The sequence below is a fragment of the Sciurus carolinensis genome, chromosome 5 (assembly GCF_902686445.1).
Source record: "Sciurus carolinensis chromosome 5, mSciCar1.2, whole genome shotgun sequence".
NCBI classification, from domain to species: Eukaryota; Metazoa; Chordata; class Mammalia; order Rodentia; family Sciuridae; genus Sciurus; species Sciurus carolinensis.
This window is the reverse complement of record NC_062217.1, coordinates 24382265-24396510: the sequence shown is the minus strand read 5'-3', so window position 1 is coordinate 24396510 and position 14246 is coordinate 24382265. Positions and strand designations below refer to the sequence as shown.

At 35.7% G+C, this 14246-nt stretch overlaps 1 protein-coding gene across 4 annotated transcripts in view; it reads left to right on the top strand.

The window, feature by feature from the left end:
- Window positions 1–14246, top strand: part of Lnx2 (ligand of numb-protein X 2) — an 83962-nt gene that overhangs the window by 48473 nt on the left and 21243 nt on the right. For all 4 annotated transcript variants that reach the window (XM_047552887.1, XM_047552886.1, XM_047552885.1 and 1 more), the window contains 3 exons: window positions 7590–7849; window positions 8984–9183; window positions 12413–12781. In XM_047552887.1, coding sequence (XP_047408843.1) covers window positions 7590–7849; window positions 8984–9183; window positions 12413–12781 — 829 coding nt within the window. The remainder of the gene's footprint in view (window positions 1–7589; window positions 7850–8983; window positions 9184–12412; window positions 12782–14246) is intronic.

Below are 14246 nucleotides of genomic sequence, written 5' to 3'. Positions count from 1 at the left end.
GAGTTCCCCAGAGAAACAGAATTAACAAGAGATTTCTTAATGAGGAGTTGGCTCACATGATTATGAAGAGACTGTGAAGTCCCACAATATGCTGTCTACTAGCTGGAGACTCAGGAAAATCAGTTGTGTGATTCAGTCTAAACGTTTGAGAACCAGAGGAGCTATGGTATAAATCCCAGTTCTAGGTATGGGAGAAGATGAGATGAGATGTCCCAGATCAAGCAGTGAGACAGGAAAAAAGGAACTGTGTTGTCTTTCCTCTGCCTTTCTCTCTGTGCAGATCCTCAATGGATTGAATGATACCCAACCATATTGGAGAGGGGTCTCTCCCTTGTACTTCACTGAGTTCACTGATTCAGCACTACCCTCATCCAGACACACCTCACAGACACACCAAGGAACAATGTTCAGTTTGGGCACTTACTCCATGTCCCGTTCATATTGATAAAATTATCCACCACCACTGGTATAAAGAAACTTTGCATAGTTGCACACTGCATAACAGCATTTTAGTTAACAACAGACTGTGTATATGACAGTGTTCTCATAAGATTATAATGGAGCTGAAAAATTCCTATTGTCTAGTAACACCATAGCTGACATAAAATTGTGATGTAACTTATCACCATGTGTTTGTGGTGCTACTCATGTAAACAGACCTGTGCTTCCAATCTTATAAAAGTATAACATGTACAATTATGTAGTGAACATAATATTTGATAGTAAATAACTGTTACTGCTTTGTGTCTTTTTATCACTATTTTAAAGTGTATACCTTCTACTTATTAAAACATTTTTTATTGTAAAACAGTATTCTAGGTTATACCACCAGCAGCCTCGTACATCTTGTCTGCCATGTCTCTTGATCACATCAAAAGTCCGCCTCGAGTAATTGATCTAGACCATCTAGAATTGTGTGGGTGCACTCTACAGTGTTTAATGGTACATTTCTCAGAACATTTCCCCGTCAGTAAGTGATGCATGACAGTATGTACTTTAGTTTTCTCCCCCTCCTTCCTGCTGTTGTTATTATGAAAATTACATCTTTATGTATTATATATCCACCAATATAGAATTCTTTAAAAAATTTTTTTTGTATTTGTAAAAGAACAGAATGCCTTTATTTTGTTTGTTTATTTTTATGTGGTGCTTAGGATTGATCCCAGTACCTCACACGTGTTAGGCAAGTGCTCTGCCACTGAACTACAGCCCCAGCCCCACCAACAAAGAATTCTGATTTTTTGTATAGTTGTCTTTAAAGCAGATAGGAAAAAAATGTTATAAATAAAAAAAAGGAAAATGTGCTGTTTTTATATTTATCCATATCCACCTTTACTGGAGCTCTATTTCTTCATGTGGATTTGAGTTACTGTCTAGTATCCTTCAGGTAAGTCTGAAGGACTCTTTTTAGTATTTCTTAAGAGCAGGTTTGCTGCAACAAACTCTTTGTTTTTATTTTATGTGGTAGTATCTTAAGCCAGCTATTATTTTTGAAGATAATTCTGCTGGATATAGATATTCTTTTGTGCTTTCCTTTTTTAAATTTTTAAAAATTATTTTTAATTTTTAAACTTTGACCATGACATCCATGGCCCTTTAGCCTCCATGTTTTCTGAAGAGAAATAGGATCTTATGAGGATCTTTTCCATGTGATGAGTCATTTCTCTATTCTTGCTTTGAGGATTCCTTTTCTCTGTTTTTCATCAGTTTGATTATGATGTGGCTAGGTGTGGAACTCACTACTAGTTTTTTTTACTTGGACTTTGTTGAGCCTCTAAGATGTATAAATGAATGTTTTTCATCAACTTTGATTTTGGTTATTTCTTCAGTTGTTCTTTCTGCTCCTGTTTTTCTTCTTTTGGGATTCCCATTATTTATACATGTTGATACTCCCCATGGTATCCCACAGGGCCCTGTTCCTTCCTCCCACCACCACTTTTCGTTCTGCATTGTTCTTTTATTGTTTTCTCCTTCATTTTTCTTTCTGTCCCTCAGACTGGATAATCTCAGTTAACTTATCTTCAGGTCTGCTGTTTCTTTCTTCTTTCCAAATTTGTTCTCTAGTGAATTTTTATTTTACTTTTTACCATTAGAATTTCAATTTAGCTTTCTATTATGGCTTTTTTTAATTGATACTTTAATTTTGGTGAGACATAATTGTCTTATTCTTCTTTAGTTCTTTGTGTGCAGTTTTCTTTAGTTCTTGAATATTTTTAAAATATCTGATTTAAGTTGTTGTCTATAAATCTGGTGTTTGGGCTTTCTTAGGGACAGTTTGTATTGCTCGTTTTCCTGTGTGTGGACCATACTTACTTGTTTTCTTGCATCTCTCTTAATTATGTTTTGAACTCTGGATACTTTAAATAATATAATGTGGCAACTCTGGAAATTAGATTCTTTCCCCTCCTTAGGATTTATTATTGCTGTTTGTTATTGTTTGTTTGTTCAGTGACTTCTGTGAACTAATTCTTTTTAATCTCAGTTCACTCGTCAGCTAATGATTGGACAGATACTTCCGTAAACGCCTGGACCCAATAATCTCACTGTCTTCCTGAGGGACTCTGCATCATGGGGAGTGCCGTGCCTTCAGCACGCTGAGCAGTTGATAGTTCTGCCTATGTTTTCATATTCTACTTCCACAGAGCTTCAGCACCAACCCAAAGTGAGCTCAGGGTCTTTTGTCTTTCCTGTGTATATATACAGCCCTGGACATATGTGAACCCCCGAAGACATTTCATTCTCTAGTTTTTCTTTTTAAGCTTTTGTTAGACTTACTTTTCTCCCTCAGGCAGTCATAATCTTAAACAACTGTATATGATCCTCCCCTCCAACAAATGCCCCCAGTGAAAAGACTATTTGTACTGAGCCATCTCTTAAGTCAGATAGAGACAGCCTTCTACGTGGAGTCCTCCAGACAACCAACAGGTCATTTAATGACAGGTCTCTGAGCATGGGGTTTTGAAGGGACTCCAGTTGGCTTCTCCAGTGGCTGTGAGACTCCTCTGATTCTCAGTATGAAGGGTCTGTTGCTTTTCCAGTAATTCAGCTGAGGAGATGGGGATTACAATAGGACTTGTCCAGTTGCCACAAACCTCTCCATTTGGACTGAAAATCAGCCATTTTCCTTAAATAAATGCTTTGTGAATTACTGTAATTCTTTGACTAATTTCTAATTGGTTCTCATGATTTCTTCCAGTCTTTGCATTGCTTTTATGGAAGAGAGGTTTTTTAGATATACTTGATGTACTGTTTTCACCAACATCAGTTGAATTGGATTTTTGCATAGTTTATCACTTTTTGTCATTTTTCTTGATTCTTGGATGTTCACATTCTTTCAGTTCCGTTGAATGCCTGACATTGTGTGGTACTTAGCATGTGTTGCTTTATTTTACTTCTACATTACCACCACTGCTACCACACTATTAATGCTACTGATAATTATATAGTGTGTTCTATTAAACCATGTGTTTCTTAATGTGAATTTGCTCATGTGCAATTTTTATCAGGGAATATGTTGCTGTAGCACAAATCAAGTTAGTTAATATGTAATTTTTCCTCCATAAATACTAGAATAGTGGAAATAGATGTATAAATTTCATGAAGAGAGGGGAAAAAATCCCTCAGTTTGACTCTTGGCTGTTACAAGAGCCCTTTGATTATTTTAAGAAAATTAAAACACACACCTTCATCTAGAGAAGGTGCAGACCTCAGCCTGTGGTAGGTTGTGCTGCCCAGGTAACCTCAGAGCTCCACTTGCTCCTGTGTTCTCAGCACATGCCTACCCTGATCTGATAAAACATTGTATTTTCTGTATTCATTTTTAATATCCCTATTGTAATCCACTACACTCAGTTACCTGCTTGAATAAACCAAGTTGCCTGCTCTAATGCCGTAGTTTGTGTTAGTGTGAAGGGATCCATGTCTAGAAATACATAGGTTTTTGTTTTGTTTGCTTTTTTGTTTATTAATTTTTTAGCAATCTCTAAGACCCTTTTAACTCTAACATCTATGATTGTTTCTAGGAAAGTTTGTAGAACAAATTTTTTTTTCTCTGAAACTTGGGGAAAAAGGGGTACTTGTGAATAAATGATAGGAAGGAAAGAACAGAAGCCTTTGAAATCCAACCTGAATTTATTTGGATTTGGGCTCTGCAATAAAATAGTGATGTGATGTTGGCTTAGGTAAGTTTCAAGTTTTCCTTTTATAAAATGGAGATAATAAAGTGGTTGTGAAGAAATGATGTATATAGAAGTTGTTACTGTTTTTGCCTTTGTCTTTCAATTACAAGTGATTACAAACCTGATAGTTCTGAGCTATTTGTTGGTCATGAGCTTTTCTCTGTCAGATCTACTTGTTCCCTAACAGTTTTTTAAAATAACTTTATTGTGGATTATTTCACATATTATAAAACTCACCTTTTTAAAATGTACAGTTTTAGTATATTCACAGAATTATTCAACCATCATCACAATCTAATTTTTAGAAAATTTCAGTATACCAGAAAGAAAACCCATGCTTTTTAGCAGCCATTCCCATTCCCATATGCTCAGGTTTTGTATGGATTGTCCTAACCCTTTTTTTTCCTTTGAATTGTTCAATTTTCAGTACTTAGTTTGTATAGAATGCTTGTTATATTAACAGAAATGTTTGTATTATAATCTGGGCTTTTGTCCCCATACTGAGAGTTTCTTTTCTCAGGTCACCATGACCTGTATAGGTCAGCTTTCTGTTGCTTTCACAAAATACCTGAGATAGTAAACTTAAAAGGAAGAAAGGTTTATTTTAGCTTCTGGTTCCAAAGGTTTCAGTCTATGGTCACTATGGCCTTGTTGTTTTGGGCCTGTAGTGGCACAGTATATCATAGTGGGGAGTGTGTGACAGAGGAGGCCTATTCACTTCATTTTGGCCAAGAAGCAAAGAGAGGAAAGGGAATAGGACCACAATATTCCTTCAAGGGTGTGTACTTGTACTTGTACTTGTAGAATCTTTTCCTCCCACTAAGCCCTATTTCGTTCCCCCACCTCCCTATAGTGCCATGGGCTGGAAACCAAGACTAACACATGAGCTTTTGGGCGACATTTCAGATCTAAACTAGAGTGCCTTCTAATTGCCAAATCAAATTGAAATTTTTTCTCCTCATTTGCCCCTACTGTGGCAATTGCCTTATTGTTCACTTTGTTAATACTCTTACCTCCCTCTGTTAACTTTGGAGTCTTTCTCTTATTGTCTTCTGTCTGGTGCTTCTATCTCAGTCTACTCAGCTGGTCTGTCTGGTTCCCAAAGGTTCTGTCTATAGCCTTCTTCCTCTAATGCTGAATGAGGTCATTTTTCCATGTTTTTACCTGATACCATTTTAATATCTTTCCTGTTCCTGTCAGTCATTTCCTGTTCTTGTTAGCAATTTGCTGGGAATGTAAGTATGTGTGTTTCTTCACCTCTCTAAAAGCTTTGGGTTTCCCTTTTTGAAAATTTTTAAGTGTGTTTTTAGATATACCTTATAATTATTTAGTTTGCCGGTAGTTTAGGATTGTTTAAGACAATTCATGGATGCTCGCATTCTGTTTATAGCCTTTTTTTTTTTTTTTTACTGTATTTATTTTCTTTTTTTAAAATGTTTTATTTGTTCTAATTAGTTGTACATAACAGTAGAATGCATTTATACATTTTGATAGATCATATATAAATGGATTGCAATTTCCTGTTTCTGGTCTGTTTTTTCCACTGAGTACTAACTTTTGCCCATGTGGATATTTGTGATATATTTTGGAAATTGAATCTAAACCTATTTTTTTCAGTCACAGTGTTTTTAAAAAAATTTTTTAATTTGTTCTAATTTGTTGTACATGACAGTAGAATGCATTTACACATTTTGATAGAGATACATAAGTGGAGTGTAATTTTTCATTTTTCTGATTATACATATTACAGGATCATTTCGGTCATTTAGTCATATATGTTCATAAGGCAATAATGTCTGTTTTACTCTACTATCCTTCCTACTCCCATACCCTTTCCCCTCCCTTCACTCCCTTCTACCTAATATAAAGTAACTATTCTTTCCTATCTCCCACCCCTTATTATGAATTAACATCTGCATATCAGAGAAAACATTTGGCCTTTGGTTTTTTGGTTTTGGCTTATTTCACTTAGCATGGTATTTTCTAACTCCATCCATTTACCAGCAAATGCCATAATTTCATTCTTCTTTGTATATTTGTGTGTATACACACACACACACACATACACACACACACACATACACACACACATTTTCTTTATTCATTAATCTGTCGAAGGGCATCTAGTTTGGTTCCATAGTTTAGCTCTTGTGAATTAAACTGCTATAAACATTGATGTGGCTGCATCACTGATTTTTAAGTCCTTTGGGTATAAACTGAGGGATGGGATAACTGGGTCGAATGGTGGTTCCGTTCCAAGGTTTCTGAGGAATCTCCACACTGCTTTCCATAATGGCTGCACCATTTTGCATTCCCACCAGCACAGTCACAGTGTTTTTATGGTCCAGTTTTTGCCCCAAGTTTTTTTTTTTGGTGGGGGGATAAAATATTTTAAAAATACATTTTTAATTCAATCTGCTTACTTGAGAAAAGTAGTGTTTTCCATGATCTAATTTTCAGAAATGTTTGTCAGGCCCTTGCAGGAACAATGCAGAGAAGAAAATTAATTATTCCCCTTAACAACAAGGTATTAAGAAAACAAGAAATGAGAGAAAAAAGGAATTTCATAGTATTACTTTTCAAGAACTTGAAATGCATGATTTAAAATGAATCTTTAGTTCTCAAGGGAAAACTTATTACTTTTATAGTTAAGGAGTAGCTTTTAGTTTTACTTTAATCCTGTAAATAAGTCAAAATAAATGCATTAGCAGTTCTTATTTCTTGGTGTTGTGTAAGTTTCCCAAATAATTGAAGTATATTCTTCCGCTCACATAGCTTATCTATAATGCCAATTTTGCAAGTCTGATTTTACTGACTAGAGATATATTTTTGTCTCCCTCCATGTCTACCATAAGTTATTTGGGTCTTTGCTGTGTCTTGCTACAAGTTGTAAAGCTTCAGATGCATTAGTACCCACTAATTAATAGGTGTGTAATGAGACTGTGGAGTGGAATGACATTAAAGCACACTGATTATCTCAAGTTGGGTCACACGCCTCCTGATAGAAAAAGACCCATGATGCCACTTCTCTGCCTGAGACAACTTGCCTGTAAAAAGGGTTACATAATCAGATTTTTAGGATCAGTCCTGTAATACAGAGATATCTTTTGGGTGTTTTCTGGTGACTAATATATACCTGAAAATGGTTTTCCACTGAAGTATTTTTTGAGAGTGATACAAAACCATTATTAACGCCAGTGCCATTTGTTTATAATTTGCCTGCTATGTGGAGTGTAAGAACTTATTTTGAGAAGAGAAGAGGAATTAGAATTATGTACCACTTGTGGGTACTTCTAGAATCTTTTTGAGTGGAAGTCACTGCCATTGTTTTGTTCAAGTATAAACTGGTAATCTACCCCCCACTTTTTTTTCTTTTCAAATCATCTGGAAACCACCTGATACTCTTTTTAGATGTCCTGGAGCTTCTCATCGGAGAGTTGCCTTAGAGAGAAGGAAAACCAGTAAAACTCAGACAGAGATTGAGAATGAAAATGGATCCACTATAATAGATCCTCCAGGTACTTTATCCCCAGAAACAGACTGTTTGGGGATGGGGACAGGCACAGGCACAGTGCCCCCTGAACGGAATTCGACACCTGCATCTCTCCCCACTTGGACTGAAGAACCTGGCTTGGACAACCCTGCCTTCGAAGAGAGCACTGGAGCCGACAGTACGTGCAGTTCATCTCCCCATGTACTTCCTCTCTTTATCGCCTTCTTTCTCGCTGCTCTTCCCACACTTTGTCCTCTTTAAAAATATCACTTTGAGATGTAATTTACATACCACATCATTCACCCTTTTTAAGTGTACAGTTCTAGCAATTTGCATTTTAGAAATAAAACATGAGTCTTACCCTGGAGGAAGGTGAACCTTCCCCATCCCTTTTCTGTAGTAATCCATGAATTCGCTGGTCATTAACACGGTTCTTACTGTTCATGTATGTGTGTTCAGAAACTTGTTTGTCTCTTAACATAAGAAATCAATATCAAGAACAGAAACAAAAATATTAGCTGAAATTAACTGCTTATTCTGTTAGGCACTGTACTGAGCACTTTCTATTTAATTAATTAAATGCTTAAGTACCATTAGAAGATAAGATTAAAGGGTCACACTTACCTGTCACTAGATAGCTGGGAATTTGATATATGACTTCAAGAACATGCCTCTAACCGTCATTCACCTCTGGAGCTAACCACTGCTCTATCTGTACCCCCAAGTAGGAAATAAATGGAAAGCCTGCAGTTCTATATCTTAAGCATACCTAGACAGTTAGCCCTATATATTTACTTCTAAAAATTTTCTCTTACAAACTATAAATTCTACATATTCAAGTTTTTCTGGCTACAGCTATGACCCTTTTGTCTAAGACTCACCTCAAGATTGACTTCTTTTTTAGGAGCTTGATGTGGCCAATTTCTCAACATATGTGGGCTTATCTACTACAGGATTAGCATTTTCTTTCCACTGCCTTGAACTATTTACACTGCTTCTTCATAGCCTAGACTTTCTTATTAGTCAAGGCAAGATGATTTGTTAATGTTTCTCCATCAGATCACTCTGCCAACCTTAGTGATCTGAAATGCAATAGTTATTTATCAATTATTTGCTGATCACCTTTGGAAGGAGGAAATGTTTAGATAATGTTAACATAGATTTCATTTGTCATTCTGTTTCTTATCCAGTGACATTGCTTTGTTATTATTAATCATCTACATCTTGACATGAGAAGTCTTATTAACCTGAAAAGAATCAGAATATAAAACATTGTTTTCTTTTTCTTCCTCTCTCATTTTTAACTTGGCAGCTGCACAACAGCCACTTAGTTTACCAGAAGGAGAAGTTACCACCATTGAAATTCACCGGTCCAATCCATACATTCAGTTAGGAATTAGCATTGTGGGTGGCAATGAAACGCCACTAATTAACATTGTCATCCAGGAAGTCTACCGGGATGGGATTATTGCCAGAGATGGGAGACTCCTTGCTGGAGACCAGATTCTTCAGGTATCAGTTTTAGTTTTTCTGTTAACTTGGGCCTTTTTATTCTTATAAGTTTAAAACTTAGAAAATTGTGATATTATGGAAAGTGAATTATATAAAAGTTAGTTTTTTCTATTTTTGTATGCAAAACAGATCAGAGTTTATTTAAATTTTCTCTATCCCCATGTACTTAGAATATAATTTTTCTCTCCTACCTTAATTTTCGGTCCCATGTGTGACTGCACACACAGTACCAGGCTCTCTGGGCATGCTAGATTCTTCCTGGCTTGGAGTCCTTGACTGACTAGTCCAGGGTGACCTTCACCTAGGCTGAAGTTTCTTATCCATTGGCATTTTCCATGCCCCGTTTTCCCATCTATCTCTTACCTTCATGTCTGATTTATCCTTCTGTGTACTGATTACTGACTGTAGTCAGAATCACAAAGCATTATTATTATTATTACTTTTTTTTTTTTTGGATGGTGCTAGGGAATTGAACCCAGGGGCTGCATGCTAGGAAAGTGCTTTGTTATTAAACTATACCACCCCAGCCCGATTTACTTGTAATTTATACCGCAGAAATTTGAGATAGAGTTCAGAAATCTTTATCATCTCTTACTCCCAAATACACTCTCAGAAGTCTAACTGCATTTTTAATAACCCTATATACGATTGAAGAAGGATTGTCTTTGAGAAATAAGTATTCCCAAACAAAAATTTAGCACAGAACATTATAATTTATTGGAGGGTGTATTAAACTGCAGAGATAGGGATAGTAAGAATTTTGTATACAACTGGAGTTATATGAAGACCTGTCTGGACATTTGAATCAGTGTAATGATATTTAAAAGCATAAAAAATGAGATAATTTCTAGAAAGATGAAATAAATACTCATGAACCAAAAAAACTCTCCCTTAGGAACCCCAGTGCAAGGACTTTTCCTTCCTTAGATTTGTTGTTGAGCCTTTTAACCATAACCTGTAGATACCTACCTCTTACTTCCATTTGCTCTGCTACCCCTCTAGTGTAGGCTTCACTATTCCATGACTGATTAGTAGAACACCCGTCCCCCCCCACACATACACGCACACACACGCTGGTGTGCTGGATGCAGAAAGTGAAGCTATCTACTTTGTCCAGAAGTGTAGAAGTATTTGTGGTCATTCAAAAGTAAAAGTCTTGTGCACTGGGGATGTAGCTCCCGTGGTAGAGTGCAAGGCCTTGGTACTGCAAAAAGAAAAAGAAAAAAGTAGAACACTTGGAAAAAACCCTGTTTGGTTTTTTGTTGTTGTTATTTCCTTCTTCAAATAAGCGGGAATTGGGTAAACCAAGTTGAAAATGCCCAAGAAGCAGTAAGATCATTTGCAGACCAGAAAGCTAAGCTATAGTTTTATTTTAGCAAACCATGTGGAGTTAACAGTGAAATACTGAAATACTGAAATATGGATAGATAAAGAGAGAAAGATACATATACACACATTTATGTTACTCTATTAATTTAATAGCATCTTTGCAAAGGAGGACCATATGCTCTTGGGGTCTTTTGCTGCTATTCACAAATTCATACATTTTTAAAGAACTGCTTTTATAAACTATCAATATCATTATTAAAAGTAATATAATTTATAGAACATTATTGAATATTTTTAGTTTGATAAAAATCATCGATAATTTAGGTGTTTCCAGTTTTAAAGGAAAATAGACATGTATTGATCACTTTGATTAAAACACACACACACTTAACCCAAAAAATGTGGTAGAGTTTACTGTGCTGATGCTGTTTTTACAAAATCTAGAATGAGCTTTTTTTTTTCCCTTGGTCTCTGTTCTCTGAATTTCACTGGCAACCATGCATTCATGAAGGATGAATCTTTTTCCAGTTTTAGGATATTCCTCAGTCTACTTTGCAGAGAAAATATGAAACTGCATGTTTGCATGTGGCTGGAAAAATAGTTGGATTTCAGCCAGATGTTTCCATAAAGTCCTTTGTAATATGACCAAATTTAAGATGGAAAAATGTGAACCTAGAGATAGTTAACTTTTAACTGATGAGTCCATGTCAGCCTAGTTTTGCAGAAACTGCCTTGAAGGTCTGGTCTTGACCCGTATTAGTCAACATTTCTGTCAATCTTGGATTGCTGCTACTAAGTGCCTATATGTTGCAGACGTGGAGAGAACTACAAGTTTATGTGTGACAGCTATCAATTTGATGACTGAAGTTTAAAAGATGTTATTACAATTCAAGTTAGTAATGTTCAAAACTACTAATGTTCAAGTTAGTAATGTTCATCCCAGGAAAAAACAAACCCCCAAAAGAGAAATCAATCTCAGATAAATAGGAAGGGAGTGATCTTGCTTAACATGAATTTGTATGAAAAAGATTTGAAGATTTCAGGTGATCACAAACACCTAACCCATTGCCTGCCCCATTAAAAATGTTCAGAGAATGTTTCACTATACACCAATTCAAAGAACTCTAATTGTTAATCATAATTTTTAGGGTTTTTTAATTTACTAAATGAATAATTGAAGCTAGATGTATTTTCTAAGCGATATGTCCAAGGATCAGTTACTATATTTATTTCAAGGTTGTAAGATTTAATAAGTAAATGAGATATGAGTATTGAATTATGATTAGTGAGTTAGATATACACTTGTATACTAAAGAATTAGAGTGAAATTTTAATTACCTACCTTTCTTAGAAAATCACTCATCTAAAATAGGTTGTGCACTTGGCATGTGCCACTTTTCTTAAAATAGAATTCAGTTTATTTTCTCTGGGTTAAGTGTACTTCATTTGGAAAAACAAATTTGTAACCCAGTGAAGCTTCAGTTTCTTTTCCAGTAGAATTAGTATTTCAGTAGGATTTGCCCTGTGCTAATGTAGACCTCTCAGTCTTGAGCCAATCCAGTGAAGTAGATGGTAAACACATTTTACAGTTGAGGAAACACATTCAAGTTCTGTAATTTGCCTGAGGTTATCAGTTAGTAAATGGCAGAACCAAGGACTGTAATTCAAGACTATCATCAAAGCTTATGCTCCTAACCCCTGTTCTCTATCCAGTGATAATCATTGTAAGTTAATTTTTAATGCATTTTAGAATGTCTTTAAAGTGACTTTCTTTATAAATAATGACTGGATACCATTTTCACAATCTTGATTTCCATTGGAAGTGGCATATAAACATTTCTGCAAATTAAGAAAATGAAAGATTATCATGTGTTGATCCTAATTCTTATTTTTTTCCTAGGTCAACAACTATGATATCAGCAATGTGTCCCATAACTATGCCAGAGCTGTCCTTTCCCAGCCCTGCAACACGCTGCATCTTACTGTGCTGCGGGAGAGGCGCTTTGGCAACCGAGCATACACCCACTCTGAAAGTAACTCTCTTCGGGAAGAAGTTTTCCATGTGGTTCTTCATAAACGGGACTCTGGTGAACAGCTTGGCATTAAATTAGTACGAAGGACAGATGAGCCAGGCGTGTTTATTCTTGACCTGTTAGAAGGAGGTCTGGCAGCCCAGGATGGCAGGCTCAGCAGCAATGATCGGGTGCTGGCCATCAACGGGCACGACCTGAAGCACGGGACCCCAGAGCTTGCTGCCCAGATTATTCAGGTAAATGCCGAATGCTGAGCCTTAACATCTGACTGTATTTGTTTTGATTGGTACATATCATCAGAATTCAGGGGACACTTGATAAACTTCATTGGAAAAATCAGACATGACTACCTAAATTCTTCAAAATCCACACTAGTTTAAGTTTCTTATAGACCAAGTTTTTTTCTAAAAACTGTATCCCTATGGACTTTCGGGTGGATTCTTCACAGCATAAGCTCTACAGTTCACATTTGTTCTCGTTTGATCTCTGTGGATTCCACCTAGTAAGCCAGATAAAACTGAGAACAGTGTCCACCTTTAATGAGGAGGAAGGTGGCCCTCAGGGAAACTACAATTACTAAGGCTATGACTTAGCAAGTCTTTTTAACTCCCCTTCAGTATCTACATAAGTAGGGGGCAAATAATTTTTTAATAAGAGTAATCTTTCTTGGCCACGTGTGGTGGTGCACACCTGTAGTCCCAGCTTATAGTTAATTTCATTTAAGGTGCCCACAACATATTGTTGACAAAAAAATATAGACTAAGAATTTACAGGACAAGCGTACTTTTGTGTCAATATGTAATCATACATCTGTGGACATACACATACAAAATGTTTGGAATGATATTTTCTATAACATTAATGTTCATCTCTTGTATTTAGAGTGAATGTGATTTAACTGTCTTATTTTCTGTATTTTTTCATCATTTTTTATAATCCAAAACCAGTAAGTCTAATTTTTTTCATATAGAACCTTAAATTGAGCAGCTTCAATTCTCTGGAGTTTGGGAAAATTTATACCATAAAAATACAATGTCTTTAGTTATAAAAATCCAAATATGAAATATTATCAGGGAAAATTTTAAAAGTTTCTATCTGTATGCAATATTTTCTACATTTTGATTAGAAACTCATTTAAGATGTTGAGTATTTAAACATTGCCTAGGGTATTTAAGTATTGCCTGAGAAAATGTACATATAATAGTATATTTCTCTCTTTATTGTCTCACTTCATAAAGTATACTTGACTTATTTCCTCAAATTCATGAAACTACTAGATTTCTTCTTCCTTGCCCCCCTTTTTTTTCCCCTTCTTCTTTTTGTTACCTTCTCCCTCCCACCAATCTCCTTTCACAAGATGAACTGGTTTTCAGCAGTATTGCAACTAGCTAATATCCCCAGAAATGAGTCTTAATAATATATTTTTCAAGAATTTTAAGGCATCCAATTTCTTTAAACCTCAAGTCTATAATAGGAGACCAATATCTGAATTTCCTCACAGTGTGATGAAAGGGGTGGAGACTTGGATTTTCTTAGTTGTTTAAATGTTCATTGTTATTGATTCTTTGTTGCAAATACATTTCTCAGTGACTGTCAACCTGATGCTCAATTATAATGATTCTGGTTTTGCTTTATAGCTTTTTGTTGTGCTTACTTTAAGAAAAACACCTTTTTGTTTCACCTTTATCACTGTGGGTATGG